Below are 15,031 nucleotides of genomic sequence, written 5' to 3'. Positions count from 1 at the left end.
CTCACTATTTTTATGGAACAACAACCTCTTGATGTTAATAGTTTTGAAGAAACCAGTGATGATTTTGAAAAGAGTGGGTAGTTTTTGGAACTAGAGCGAAAATTGAGGTTCTTTTTAGATTAAAAAAAAAAATTTGAGGGCAGAATTGAAATTGAATCCAAAGTTCGAGATCTTTTACGCAATTTGCTCCTCTTTCCTCGGCCACCACCAATGGGAGGTCCACCGCCTCTCTCCAGACTCTTCCAAGAGTCATATCCACCACTTGGGTGGATGACATGATATATGTGCTCCCTGACGTCACCCCACCAAAAGAAATAAAATACAATAAAACTTGTGCATCTTCTTATTATTATTGAGTGTGGTCGGTCAAATGGGTTCGTAATTTTAATGTCTCTATTTTCTCCTCTTTATACCCCACTTTGGAGTAGCTCATTGGCTGGCTCATATTCTATAGCTCCCTCTTATCACAAGATTCTTCAATCTCTCTCTATATATACACAAACCCATTGATCAACTTTGATGAGTATTGAGTGCTACAACTTTGTTCAAGATCAGCAGTGAGATCAGAAGCAAATTCAAAAGCAACTTTGTTAGGTAATTTGATTTCCCTTCGATAATTTTCTATTCCCCTTCGTTTCTATGCGATCTTACGTGTGTTTCGAGTTTTCTCTCTCTTTGATGAATCCAATGCTGTTACTTAAGTTTGCTATTACTCGAGAATGCGGTGATCCATCACCCCGAAAACGTTGAACTAATCGCTAAGAACGATAAAATATGCACTCCGTTTTGTTCTTGATCTCACGTTAGAATGATTGATGTCATCATATGCGTAAGATCTTGTTATATGGTCGTCAAGCTTAGTTCTACACAAATGATATGTTGAGATAAAATAAGAAGATGGAGCATCTCAAACCTTGTACATCACTATTTATTTTGTTATTATTAGATAAGTATACCACAGAATAGGTATGAAATATCTAAATATATACGGTTCCACTTAAACTAATGGATGATGAAATACTATATGCTCACTTTTTGAGAGCTGTTGGTCGTGGTGGCACTATCATTTGTCATCGACAAAGATAAAAATAATTGAAAAATATCTTAGAAAATACTCTGAAAATTCCTATACCAGCAAATCCTCAATCAAGAATAAGATGTTTAATATTCAAAGGTCTCATTAAAAGGACAGGATCCTCTCTGTTTTGGGCATTCAGCAATCATATAACTGGGTTTTTTAAAATTCATGGGGAACACATACCTAATCTCTCGATGGCTGTCGAACAAAAACAGTAAGTTTGACATGTTGATTCCAAGCCCTTTAAATTTTTCGGGTATCATGACATTGTGAATAGGAATTACGAAAAAATATAATCGGTCATGACAAATTACAACCGGGGAATCCGTCTCGAGGGATTATAGAAGTACCCTAATACGATATATGTCGATCCTCTCTCAACCTAGGGATGGATATTGGACAAGGCAAGGAAGGAGTGCGAGTCGGGCATCTCGCGGACAAGGCCCCGCCCTGTTGTAAGCAAAAATTTCGAAAATTTCTTTTTTTTTTAGCAAATTTTCTGTATCCAAGTTTTGTACAACTTTTTTACTATGATTGTTTAAATGATATTTCATATTATTTTGCTAAGGATGTTTTATTTTGTTCTTCAAAATTAACTGTTCCAATTATATCTTACAAAATAATTCTACTAATTTGAAAAAGTTAATTGATACAATATCATCAGGACACAAATGTAGGTTTACATACATTAAATTATGTAAGAAAATTATTGGCAGTCAAGTAGACTGATGGCTTTTGCACATTGAGTCTATTTTAGTGGATAGGCTTAAAATTTACTTTTAACATATGTCTTTTCATACTTGAGTAGATTATAGAAAGAGGTGGTTATTAAGCAATTTTCATTTTTTTCTTCTAAGATTGCTTAAATAAATTTTCAAATAATCTTTATAGTATTAGTATGAAATATTGTGAAGTTCAATGGAAATTTGTGGACGTACTAACAGTTATATATACTTAACTATGAAAAATCATAATTTTAACAAGATAACTTTGATATAATGAGTTATATTGTTAATTTAAATTTTGATATATTATTTGTGGTTAGCATATATAATAAATTAAAAAAGTATACTAAGATGCTTCTAGAATCATCTATGTTTATTATCTCCGATTACCGTATATATTAAATTATCTAAACACACAGTATTCCCTTTTGTTAAAACAAAAAATACACAGGGTCAAGAGAACCTGTTACCGGCCCCGCCCTGCCCCTCTAGAATCCCCGTCACCTGATTCTTGATTCTTGCGGGGAAAATCCACTCCGTGCAAGTCGGGGCCCAACGAGGAGGCGGAGCCCCGCCTCCTCGTGCCCATCCCTAGCTCGACCCTACCCACCCACTAGACTCGATTACGTGTCTGATGACCAGTGGGCCAAACTTTTGGGCCTAGTCGATTTTGGGGAGGGCTTGGGCAGGAGTTTTCAAGCCCAAGTCAAGTCCCGACCCGACCCACCCATGACATGATTTTATTATATGTATCATCAATTTAATGTAAAACTTACCATAAGTAATCTTATATATATTCAATTTTTTTTAGTTTGTATAACGAAAATGCTAGAAAAATAAAAATGCAAACTTTACCGTTTTCTCTTCCAAACCCCATCAATCCTACCCAGCCCCAGAACCATTCAAGGCTCTCCCTCAGTTCTTCTCTACCGAACTCAGCTCCTGGTCGGTCAACGTGGTAGGCGAGCTAGAAATATGAAACGCATCAAATAAATCAAAGCTGACGACGTCGCTCGAAACCAGTCAATCGACATAACACGAATTATCAAATAATTAAATGCGAAAAAAAATCGAATACATGAATGGAACATACCTTTTCGTCCGTAGAAAAATTAGTTGGCATGACGCGGCATTTAATAATTATGGATTAGTGGGCAAAAGCAAAAAGACCAAGTGATTCACAACCCATTCTACGCATTCTCTAGATGAAATTTTTTTTATGAGTTTTTAACAGGTTCCAATTCGATAATCCCTTCTAGAGAGAGAGAGAGAGAGAGAGAGAGACGTTTTCCTCTTGCATACATGTCTCCAATTCGATGAACATCTTAAAATAATCACAAGAGTTTTCTTCTTACACGCCATTCTCTCATACCACGCCTGTTAGATTACGTTAGGTAACTTCATATAGCAGCGTCTGTTCTACATCCTGCGTATATTTTAGTCATTTTGCGAGGAGAATACTTGGCCGATATGTCAACCACGGGAATCACAATTGCAGCTTCTTCACTGTTTCCGCGAAAGGGCCGTCGTTTAAAACTTGCCCGTTGTCGAAGACTTTAGTCCTTGCGTCATCCACGGACGAACGCAGCTTACATCATCATGGCTTTGTTATATATGAACCCTCTTTGGCTAAGACGCACAGACCCCCCCTTCGCCATTTCAAATACCCCCCCCATTCTGTCATTTCACATTCTCAGCTAACATCTCTCTCGGTCTCGCTCCCGTGCACGCACACATGTTCATCGGTCTCTCTTCCAGGCTGAGATCCAGGTTTCCGATCCTCGTAAGATCGACGACGCCCAGTTTCCTTCCGCTTTCGCTGTGTAAAATCGTGTGATGTAGCCAAACTATTCACTTTGCTATGATTCTGCATCAGTTATGAATGTTTGTCGCTCCGGTTTCGTGTCTGTCAATGCGGAAACTCGTTTCGAGCGACTAAACTGTAGTAGTTATAACGCCGGTTTCTTAAATATCGAGATTAAATTGACATTTGAAGACGCAGAAATAGGAGGATGTATCTATACTTGTGCCTTTTGCATTTCTTCAACTGAATATGATGTTGTATATTTTTGGTAATAGGATCAAACTCACATGATAAGAGCCATGGCGCATCGGATACAGGAGCTACTAGTCCTAGTGGTCTTGGCCATCTTTCCCAGAGCAACATTCAGCAAGCTGAGCTGCCACTTGAGGGCGAGCGACGCGCCACTGGCAGCAGAAGGCGGCAATGGCTACTGCTTGAGCTGGAGGCTCGCGGTGGAGGCGAACAATTTGCGCGCCTGGCGCACAGTCCCTCCCCAGTGCCAGCGGCATGTCGAGTCCTACATGACCGGGGGGCAGTACGACCGGGACCTCAACCTGATCGTCGACCAGGTCATGGCTTATGCCGATGGGATTGATGTGTCTGACGACGGCATGGACGCTTGGATCTTGGACATTGATGATACATGCATTTCCAACATGCTTTACTACAAGGGAAAGAGATATGGGTATAGTATATATACATATAGATATTGCTCTTGAAGGTTGTTTTAGGGTAAATGTGAATTACGCGATACACTTTCTCCTATTGTAGATGCGACCCGTTCGATGCGGCGACGTTTAAGGCTTGGGCGATGCGAGGAGAGTGCCCGGCAGTACCGGCGGTGCTGGGGCTGTTCCAGAGGCTGGTTGATGATGGATTCAAGGTCATCTTGCTCACGGGCAGAGACCAAGAGACTTTTGGAGCTGCCACTGTTAACAATTTGCTTTATCAGGGATTCGATGGCTATGAACGTCTGATCATGAGGTAATTAACCCATCTCTCTCTCTCTCTCTCTCTGCACTTCTTTGCTAGGAAGTTGCAACGAGATTCAGTGGCAATGACTCTTTAGTTGCACGCACAGAATACAAATCTAATCCATATAAGCACGCGCTTGATGGGTTCTTTCGAGTCAACGCGTCGTCGGCCAATATGGATTTTCATGCCTATAAAGCCAAACATTTTCAAAGCGGGAATATGGAAAGATATTGATTGAGTTCTTGATTTCTAATAACCAAGTTTAATTAGATTATAGAGAATAATCGCCATAGCAATTTAATAATCATTGGCTATTAGGTCACATGATACAATTTTTTTTATGTTATTTTATGGCATGGGGTTTAATACTTGATAGAATTGGAAGAAAGGGTGTTGCTTTGTTTCTGGTTTAGGGCACAAAGCAATTTGGGTTAATTGCTCAATCGGGTCCTCTTTATTCTATGCAACTTTAGTTGTCCTACTCTTTTTTTTCCATTGTTTATTTTATAATTCCATGTTGGTGCATGATGAAAAAAAAGAATCTGCAAAATCATATTTCTCAGGCTTAATAATATGTTTTATGGAAAAAAAAAACATTTGACGCTTTAATTAGAAATAGGGGCATGTAAACAGTGAGAGTCTTGCTTGGCAAAGCAATGATAAGTGGTGGGCTACACATTGGATAGTTTCATCTATTATCTATAGTTTCAATCCATGATTCTCATGGTAGCCACATCACTCTTTTCTTTTTTATAGTAAGTAGTTTTCTTTATTAAAAAATATGACAGTTGACATGCTAACATGACACGCTTATTTTTTATGAAGGCATTTGTTTGTATGTTTGTCCTCAAAATGTACAATTAACAATAGCAATTGATCGGTTAGCGGCCCGATGTGGATACCTCTAACGGTTTAAATCGTAGATATGCATGCTCTCTTTTTTGTCCAATCCGAAGCAATTTGATGTCTTGAAATTTGGAGGCTCTAAGTAATCAGAAACATAAAAAAAAAATTTGTGTGCTCTTTAGAGTGTCACGTCACCCCTCCACCCAATCAATAAAAAAGTACAGAATATCATAGAGATTACTTTCTACGGAGGATTAAAATAGTGAAATTTAGTGCCTCGTTAGTTGTTTGCGTATAAATAACATGGTGCCGTGGAAGTACCTATAATTCTCTTTGAAAACGACATTTCTTGAAATTAAGGAACCACGTCATCCTTTAAAACCATATCACATCCCGAATTTGATGAAATAGGGGGTGCATCCACAATATGTTGACCAACTACCATACCAATAGACTATGTCCTTGCTACTTCATTTGTGAGGTCCAATTTTACCATTAACTCATATGTCAATGAATAGTAACCGTAATGTGTCTTCTCCCATGAGTCTCACATGAGCTTACGGATGTTGTATAATATTCGATTTCTGAGCCCTGTTCATTTAAGAACATCTCCATGGTAGGAGATTTGTGTTAATCCACGTCTTCATATACGAAACTATAATTTGGATAGTCAGGTGTATTACATATAGAAATGCTGTAAGTAACCGGTGCACACTTCCTCTCATGGACATTATATGTGGTGGACCATATTGTTTTTGTGACGTGGAATACACGTAGTTTTTGACATTATAAATAGGCACTCCACGTCACTCTTATGTGGCAAACGCATGACATTATAAATTCATAAATTAGTGTCATATTGGCTGCATCCTGCATAAGTTAGGTCCTGCGTACAAATTTTTTTTTCTTTGTGACCTAACTTATTGCTTATTCCACATTGTGACTTTTTTTTTGGGTCTTTTTTTAAATGCAGGACGCAGGCTTATAAAGGGCAAAGTGCAATAACATACAAATCAGACATAAGGAGGCAATTAGCGGAAGAAGGGTACAGAATCTGGGGGAATGTCGGGGATCAATGGAGTGATCTTCAGGGTCAATTCGTGGGCAACCGAACATTTAAGATTCCCAATCCCATGTACTTTGTCCCTTGACAACATTACAAATCGATTCCCATAATTTTCTGTATTTTAATGTTGAAAAAAAAAAGACAATTGTAAATCGACCAATTGTATTTTTGAATGTCAATGAGAAAAAAAATTGGGAAAAGGAAATAAGATTGCAAAAAGTTAAGTGGAATGTGATGCATTCGAAATTTAAGATCCCTTAACCATCATTCCATTCATCGATAGTGGATTAAAACAAAAATTCCATTATATGATAGCTGCGCGTAAAAAGGTCACATCTATTCAAAAATCAAATGTTATTATTAATGTAAAATTTTGTTGAATCTTTACCAATATTCCTAAAAGTTTAAGCTATTCGATAGATGTGTTATTTAATATTTAAATATTCTAACACTTCTCTTTTCATGTAAGACTAAATTTTGGGTCAAAAACTAAAACATGAAAATACATAATAACGTCGGTGTGCATGTTGTAGGGTGAATAGAGCATTTGCCTTGCCTTGGAACCTACCCTATCTTATGAGGTCCTCAAACGCAAGTTCATCCATATTAAGGTACATGTTCATGTTTAATGATGACATAATGCAAAGATCTAACAACTTTGAAAGTAAAATAAATCGTTTTCTGATATCGTAGGAGAGGCAAATGAAACTTGAAAAGATGTGAACTCATGATGTGTAGCACTTCAAAATTTGATTTTAATTTTTTAATTTTATAAATTTAGCATTTTGTTATTGAATGTTCCTTTTCTTTATTCAACTAATTTTAGGATTCTTAAAAATTTTTGAAAGTATTACATGTCACGTGATTTGACTTTCATTTTTAATAATTATCCGATTAGGTTTTTTCTTTATCTTTATGATTTGTTTTTTTTTTCTCTTTTAGGAGTTATCTGATAGGAAATTTTGTATTTAGTGAATTGTCGTTTCACATTTACTCATATTGTTTTCGTTTGTAATATAGCTTATATTTGATGAATCAATGAAACTTGAAAGTTCATCTTTATTGAGTTCATGTGTGCTTGTGCGAAGTTGTAAATGTTGCTGGTATTTACTCGTATTTGCGGATCGACGAATTCGTGTTTACTTATACATTACAGCATCAACTCAAGATTTCCTACTTTAATATCAAGTAAAATTGACACATTACCAATAGTTCTAAAAGTTTAATATGTTAAATAAAAACGATATTTAATGTTCCCGACGTTAGAAAATGTTAACTCACCTTTGAACTAATAGACCGACTCAAATGGTAAAATGAGATCTAGGAGTTAAAGAGAAAAATGAATTATTCACTGTTCGTTTCGATTTCTGGATAATTACTTCTTGTCTTGATAATTAGATCGACTAATTAATTAGAAGATCTTCTGACCAAAAAAATAATAATTATAAGATCTAAAAAACAGAGAGGCGCCAACACTTCCCTCGGCCACCACCAATGGTAGTCCACCGCCTCTCTCCGGACTCTTCCAATAGTCGAATCCACCACTTGAGATGATGACATGATATATCTGCTTGCTGACGCAACCCCCACCAAAATAATGAAGTAATATTAAATTTGTGCATCTTCTTGTTAATTATGAGTGTGGTCGGTCAAATGGGTTCGCAATTTTAATGTTTCTTTTTCCTAATCTTGTTACCCCACTTTGGAGTAGCTCATTGGTTGGCTTACATTCTATGGTACCTTCTTATCACAAGATTCTTCAATCTCTCTATATATTGATCAACTTTGAGCATGGAGTGCTACAACTTTGTTCAAGATCAGCTGTGAGATCAGAAGCAAATTCAAAATGCCTCTATCATCATCATGTTAGGTAAATTGATTTCCCTTCGATAATCTTCTCTTCCCCTTTGTGCCCTTTCTCGTTTCTTCGTTTCTTTGTGATCTTAAGTTGTTATTAAAGTTTGCTGATATGTCACATACGTAAGATCTTGATATGGAGTCGTCACGCTTAGTTTCATTTCGAAAGGATCACTGAACGTGTCACTGTTCTACGCAAATGATAGGTTGAGATAAATTACGAAGATAGAACATCTCAAACCTTGTACATCACTAATCTCGGAAGGCAATTACTAGCAAATCATCAATCTAAAGTAAGATGTTTAAGAGCCAAAGGTTTCATTGAAAGGATAGGATCCTTTCTGTTTTGGGCAAGTAGCAATCAAATAATGGGAGCTCCAAGGATCCGTGGAAACGGATACCTAATTCCTTGATGGTTGTTAGATAAAAAAGAGAGAGTAAATTTTACGTATCGATTGTATACCCTTTAAGTTTTTGTGTCTTACGACATTTTTACAAAGTTACGAAAAATTGTAATGAGTCGCGATAAGTCATACTAGATGATCCGGCTCCAAGGGATCATAGAAGTGCCCTCGTAAATTATCTTTTATCCTCTCTCAACCTTGGGATGCACAAGACAAGGCGGGAACATGGATCTCACCTCGCGCCTTGCCCCGCGCAAGGCAGCCCGCCGTAAGTGAAAATTTACTAAATATGGTTCTTAGCATATTTTCTAAATCTCCGTTTAGACAAAATTTCAAGTAATGACTAAAAAATAAAAAATGATAATTCAGATTGTACATTTATCACTAAGACTGTTCAAATAATATTTCACAAATAGTTTGCTAAGGTTGTTTTATTTGTTCTACCAAATCTAATTTTCAAATTATAGATAGATATATGCAAACGGGACTTAGTAAATGATTTTACTAATCTGTCAATGTTAACTAACGCAACAAATCAAGAGACAAATGTAGGTTAACATACATAAAATTATGAAAGAATATTACAATTATCATTAGCAATCAAGTAGACCGATGAATTTTGCACATTGAGTCTGTTGTAAAGGATAGACATAAAATTTACTTTTGACAAAAAAAAATTTCATATGTAAGTTGATTATAAGAAAGAGGTGATTATCAAGTAGTTATAATTTTAATTTGCTAAGTTTCAGGTTATTTTGATAATATAGTTAATATGTTTCTTTCAATTTAATTGTAATAGAGAAATAAATAAATTAGCTGTAGAGATATATCAATTTCATCCTTAGGTAGCTTATGATATAATAATATATGAAATAATATAAAGTTCAATAGAAAGTTATTTACGTAATAAAAGTTACACATACTTTAATTATGAAAATTTGTAATTCTAACTGGATAACATTGATATAATGAGTTTTGTTCATAACTTACATTTTCACATATTATTTCCGATTACCTTCGATATTAAATTAACAAAATATACAATTGCCTTTATAATGATCAATATGTGAAGATATTATTTGCAATTGCCAGGCAATCTTTCTTACGAGAGAGAGAGAGAGAGAGAGAGAGAGAGAGAGAGAGAGAGAGAGAGAGAGAGAGAGAGAGAGAGAGAGAGAGAGAGAGAGAGAGAGAGAGAGAGGATGTGCACTATTCTTAAAAACTGAAAAGACAAAGATTGCAGAAGGCAACCAACGCTGTGATTTTGCAGGTGGGTTTCGTCTTATACTTAGGCAGGAACATCGAGTATCATACACACCAATAGAATGGTAGATTCTAATGTGTTTTAGCTGGTCTTCCTATGAATCTTTGTAAGAGTTTCTTTTGTTTTGGATTTTGCAAAACGATCTGTAAAGCAGTCGATATAGTTTTATCCATCGTATAATTTTGATTAGCTCAAATTATGGACTCTTTAAATTTAATGGGTCAAACTTGTGGCGCAAAAAAAAAATCTAGTGGGCTCAAGACCTTAAAGTAAAAGGAGTAAAAACAGGAAAATTATCTAAAAAGTCATAAACTTATCGTACGGAGGTCAATTCGATCTTAAACCTTTCGATTGTGCCAATTTTAGTCCTAAACTTTTTGACGATTTGTCAATTTAATCCTAAAAGTCAATGGAGCAAAAACGGGAGAATTGTCCAAAAACAAAGTGTCTCAATCTTAAGACCACTTCTACAAGAAAAGTATGTGTGGGATTTTGTTAGGAAACTTCGTCAAACAGCGTCTGTTCTAGACTCTTCCATATATTCTATTCGTTTGTGTGGAGAATACCTGGCTTCTACGTCGATCCCGCGAGCCACAGTTGCATTTTCTTCACTGTTTCTCCGAAAGGACCGTTGCTTAAAGGCCGCCCGTTGTCTTAAGACTTACGTCCCTCGCGTCATTAGCCGACGAACATTAGCCTACATAATCATCGATGTTTTCAATATCAAACCTCTTTGGCTGAGACGTATATAAACCCCCTTCGCCGTTTCAAATATCCATCCCCCCATTCTGTCATTTGACATTTTCAGCCAACCACTCTCTCTGTCTCTCTCTCTCTCTCTCTCTCTCTCTCTCTCTCGCTCGTTCTCCCGCACGCAGACATGATCATCGGTCTCTCTTCCAGGTTCAGATCCAGGTTTCCGATCCTCGTAAGATCAACGACGCCCAGTTTCCTTCCATTTTCGTCCCATAAAATTATGTGATGTGGCCGAATTATTCGCTTTGCTATAATCCCACGTCGGTTATGGATGTTTGTCGCAGCAGACACGTGTTTGTCAATGCGGAAATTTGTTTCAAACGACTAAACTGTAGTAGTTATAATGCCAATTTCTTAAATATCGAGATTAAATTGACATTCGAAGATACAGAAGTTGGAGGAAGTATTTACACTTGTATCTTCTGCACTTCTTCAACTGATTATGATGCTGTATTTGGCAATAGGATCAAACTCACATGATAAGAGCCATGGCGCGTCGGGTACAGGAGCTACTAGCCGTAGTGGTCTTGGCCATCTTTCCCAAAGCAACATTCGGCAAGCCGAGCTACCACTCGAGGGCAAGCGACGCGCCAGTGGCGGCAGAAGGCGGCAACAGATACTGCTTGAGCTGGAGACTCGCGGTGGAGGCGAACAATATGCGCGCGTGGCGCACGGTCCCACCCCAGTGCCAGCGGTACGTTGAGTCCTACATGACCGGGGGGCAGTACGACTGGGACCTCAACCTGATCGTCAACCAGATCGCGGCTTATGCCGACAGGATCTCTGTGTCTGACGACGGCATGGACGCTTGGGTCTTGGACATTGATGATACATGCATTTCCAACATGTTTTACTACAAGGGAAAGAGATATGGGTATGTATATATACATATAGATATCAGTCTCGAAGCTTGTTTCAGGGTTAATGTGAATTAGGCTATATACTCTTTTCTATCGTAGATGCGACCCGTTCGATGCGGCGGGGTTTAAGGCGTGGGCGGTGCGAGGAGAGTGCCCGGCAATACCGGCGGTGCTGGAGCTGTTCCAGAAGCTGGTTGATGATGGCTTCAAGGTCATCTTGCTCACGGGCAGAGACCAAGAAACTCTTGGACCTGTCACTGTTGACAATTTGCTTGATCAGGGATTTGATGGCTATGAGCGTCTGATTATGAGGTAATTAACCCATCTCTCTCTCTCTCTCTCTCTCTCTCTCTGTACTTCTTTTGCTAGGAAATTGCAACGAGATTCAGTGGCAATGACTCTATATTCGTACGCACAGAATACAAATGTAATTAATGTATAAGCACGCACTTAATGGGTTTCTTCGAGTCAACACGTCGTCGGCCAATTTGGATTTTCATGGCTGTAAGGTCAAACATTTTCAAAGGGGGTACAGAAAGATATTGATAGAGTTCTTGATTTCTAATGCCCAAGTTTAGTTAGATTATGGAGACTAATCGCTGTAAGAATTTAATTGTTATTTCCTCCCTATTTTGTTAGCTAATGCATCATTTGATATGAAATTTTTTTAATGTTATTTTATGGCATGGTTTCATACTTGATAGAATTGGAAGAAGGGTGTTGCTTTGTTTCTGGTTTAGAGCACAAAGCAATTTCGGTTAATTGTTTAATCGGGTTCTCTTTATTCTTTGCGACTTAACGTGTCCTACTTTTTTTTTTCATTATATACTATTTTATTCCATGTTGGTGTATGATAGGAAAAAGAATCTGCAAAATCATATTTCTTGGGCTTGCTAATAGGAAGAGTCTTGCTTGGCAAAGCAATTATAAGTGGTGGGCTCCACATTCGATAGGTTCATCTATTATCTATAGTTTTAATCCATTATTCTCATGATAGCCACATCACATTTTTTTAATAGCTAGATAGTTTTCTTTATTGAAAACATAACAGTTGATATGTTAACGCGATACCCTTTTTTTTTTTTTTTTTATCAAGGCATTTGTATACATGTTTATCTTTAAAATATACGATTTAACAATAGCAATTGATTAGTTAGTGGCACGATGTGGATACCTCTTGTGGTTTAAATCATGGATATGTATGCTCTCTTTTTTGTCCATTCCAAAGCAATTTGATGTCTTAGAATTTTCTGTGTGCTCTTTAGAGTGTTGCGTCGTCCCTCTACTCAACCAATCACAAAGTATGAAATATTATCTATATTACTTTCCTCGAATGATTAAAATAGTGAAATTTAGTGCTCTGTAATTTCTTGACCGTATGAACGATATGGTACTCTTGGAGCACCTATATATCTCTTTGAAATCAACGTGTCTTAAAATTAAGAACAAGGTATGTATGATATTCCATTGATAACACACAATAATCTTGCAAAACCTAGTTTTATTTGCTTTTTATCAGGCCACTCCAAAATCACGAACCATGTCATCCTTCGAAACCACATTACATCCTGGACTTGATGAAATAGGGGAGATACATCCACCGAATGTCGACCAATTACTATAACAATAGATTATGTCCCTCCTACCTCATTTATGAGGTCCAATTAAATCATAAACTTAGACAGTCAATGAGCAGTGAACGTAACGAGTCTCCTCCCAAGAGTCTCACATGAGCTGACGACTGTTGTATTATATTCGATTTCCGAACCCAGTCCATGTAAAAACGTTTCTGTGGTAGAAGACGTATGTTAATCCACGTCGTCCAATATGAAACTATAATATGGATAGTGGCGTGTGTTGCATATAGAAATGCTCTAATTAACTAGTGCACACTTCATCTTAAGGGCACTATATGTGGTGGACTGTTATTTTTGTGATGTAGACAACACTTAGGTTGCGTTTGGTCGACCGGATAAAAGCCAGGATAGGATATGTTTTATCCTATCCTGTGTTTGGTGATGGTCCAGGATAGGATAAGGTCGGATATAGATCGGATATAGCCCGGATAAAAAAATCCGGGGGGAGGGGGTGGGATAGACCCGGATAGGATTTCTAATGCCTATTTTTCCAGAAACCCTACACTCCACTCGCCGTCATCTTCATCCCCACACCTTGTGCGCTTTCACTAAAAAAATTTCTCGATTTTTTTTCCTTCACTGACTCCTCCGGACCCGTGAATAGCAAAAAATAAAAATAAAAATTATCCTATCCGACTTTAAATCCGTAGTCCACCAAACAGTGAACAGGATATGAAGAAATCCCAGGATTTCTTATCCTATCCTATCCAGTCCTATCCTGTTTAGAAATCCGGATGACCAAACGCAGTTAGATTCTTACATTATCAATAGGCGCTCCACATCTAGCTTATGTGGCAAATATTCATGACATGAAAAATGAGTATCATATTGGCTACATCTTGCTTGAGTTAGGTCCTGCGTTCAATTTTTTTTTTCTTGTGACCTAACTTATTGCTTATTCCACGTAGTGCTTCCCTCTATTAAAAACAAAATATAACGATCTTGATAATTTTTTTTGTTTGGTCTTTTTTTAAATGCAGGACGCAGGCTTATAAAGGGCAAAGTGCAATTGCATACAAATCAGACATAAGGAGGCAATTGGTGGAAGAAGGGTACAGAATCTGGGGGAACGTTGGGGATCAGTGGAGTGATCTTCAGGGTCAATTCGTGGGCAATCGAACTTTTAAGATTCCTAATCCCATGTACTTCGTTCCTTGAGAACATTACAAATTCGATTATTCCCATAATTTTTTTTTTTGATAACCGAGGTGTCCACGCGGCCGGCGAGCTAGGGCTCAAACCAGCGGTGATGCCCGACTAGTCCTCGAGGGGGGCTAGCGCAGCATCCCACCGCCACGACCCCCCACTTAAATCACCGATGGGCGAGTTTGAACCCAGGACCTCTCGTGAAAGGAACTGAGCGCAAACCAACGCGGCCACCGATGTGTGGGTATTATTCCCATAATTTTCTGTACTTTAATAATGAAAAAAAACAATTTTTACATCGACCAATTGTATTTTTGAATGACAATGAGAGAAAAATTGGGAAAGGGAAATAAGATTATGGAAAGTGCCATGTCCTGTTGTGTCTCATGAATCATGGTCTTTTTTTTTAAATATATTGAATAAATCGAATTTAAACTTTCTTATGGAGATAACATTGATGATGATAGATAGATGGAATGATGGATGGATAATCTACTACTATGGAGTCTTGATGACAATCACAAGTGAAAATTTAGGCAATTTGTCGTCTTTTTTCTCAAAATCTAATATACCTTTTACGATTTCTCTTTTGTATATGGTAATGACAATAAGA

At 37.5% G+C, this 15,031-nt stretch overlaps 2 protein-coding genes across 3 annotated transcripts; both read left to right on the top strand.

Moving 5' to 3' along the window:
* The first annotated feature begins 3,256 nt into the window (after nucleotides 1–3,256).
* On the top strand, nucleotides 3,257–6,718 carry LOC115677059 (acid phosphatase 1-like). The gene is made up of 4 exons (XM_030600104.2): nucleotides 3,257–3,586; nucleotides 3,883–4,292; nucleotides 4,379–4,591; nucleotides 6,402–6,718. The coding sequence occupies exons 1-4, from the start codon at nucleotides 3,539–3,541 to the stop codon at nucleotides 6,577–6,579; spliced, it is 849 nt and encodes a 282-aa protein (XP_030455964.1). The 5' UTR covers nucleotides 3,257–3,538; the 3' UTR covers nucleotides 6,580–6,718.
* Nucleotides 6,719–8,209: 1,491 nt separating this feature from the next.
* On the top strand, nucleotides 8,210–14,457 carry LOC115677060 (acid phosphatase 1-like). Of its 2 annotated transcripts, none has more exons than XM_030600107.2 (4): nucleotides 8,210–8,364; nucleotides 11,240–11,649; nucleotides 11,735–11,947; nucleotides 14,253–14,457. In XM_030600107.2, the coding sequence occupies exons 2-4, from the start codon at nucleotides 11,252–11,254 to the stop codon at nucleotides 14,428–14,430; spliced, it is 789 nt and encodes a 262-aa protein (XP_030455967.1). In that variant the 5' UTR covers nucleotides 8,210–8,364; nucleotides 11,240–11,251; the 3' UTR covers nucleotides 14,431–14,457. The 2 variants fall into 2 exon arrangements, with proteins under 2 accessions (XP_030455967.1, XP_030455965.1); XM_030600105.2 differs by lacking the exon at nucleotides 8,210–8,364 and adding an exon at nucleotides 10,841–10,947.
* Nucleotides 14,458–15,031: the final 574 nt, after the last annotated feature.

Source organism: Syzygium oleosum, unplaced genomic scaffold (assembly GCF_021117445.2).
Source record: "Syzygium oleosum isolate NSW1041296 unplaced genomic scaffold, Sole_v2.1 Sole_v2.12, whole genome shotgun sequence".
NCBI classification, from domain to species: domain Eukaryota; kingdom Viridiplantae; phylum Streptophyta; class Magnoliopsida; order Myrtales; family Myrtaceae; genus Syzygium; species Syzygium oleosum.
The sequence above is the reverse complement of the archived record's forward strand: the minus strand, read 5'-3'. Positions and strand labels throughout refer to the sequence as shown.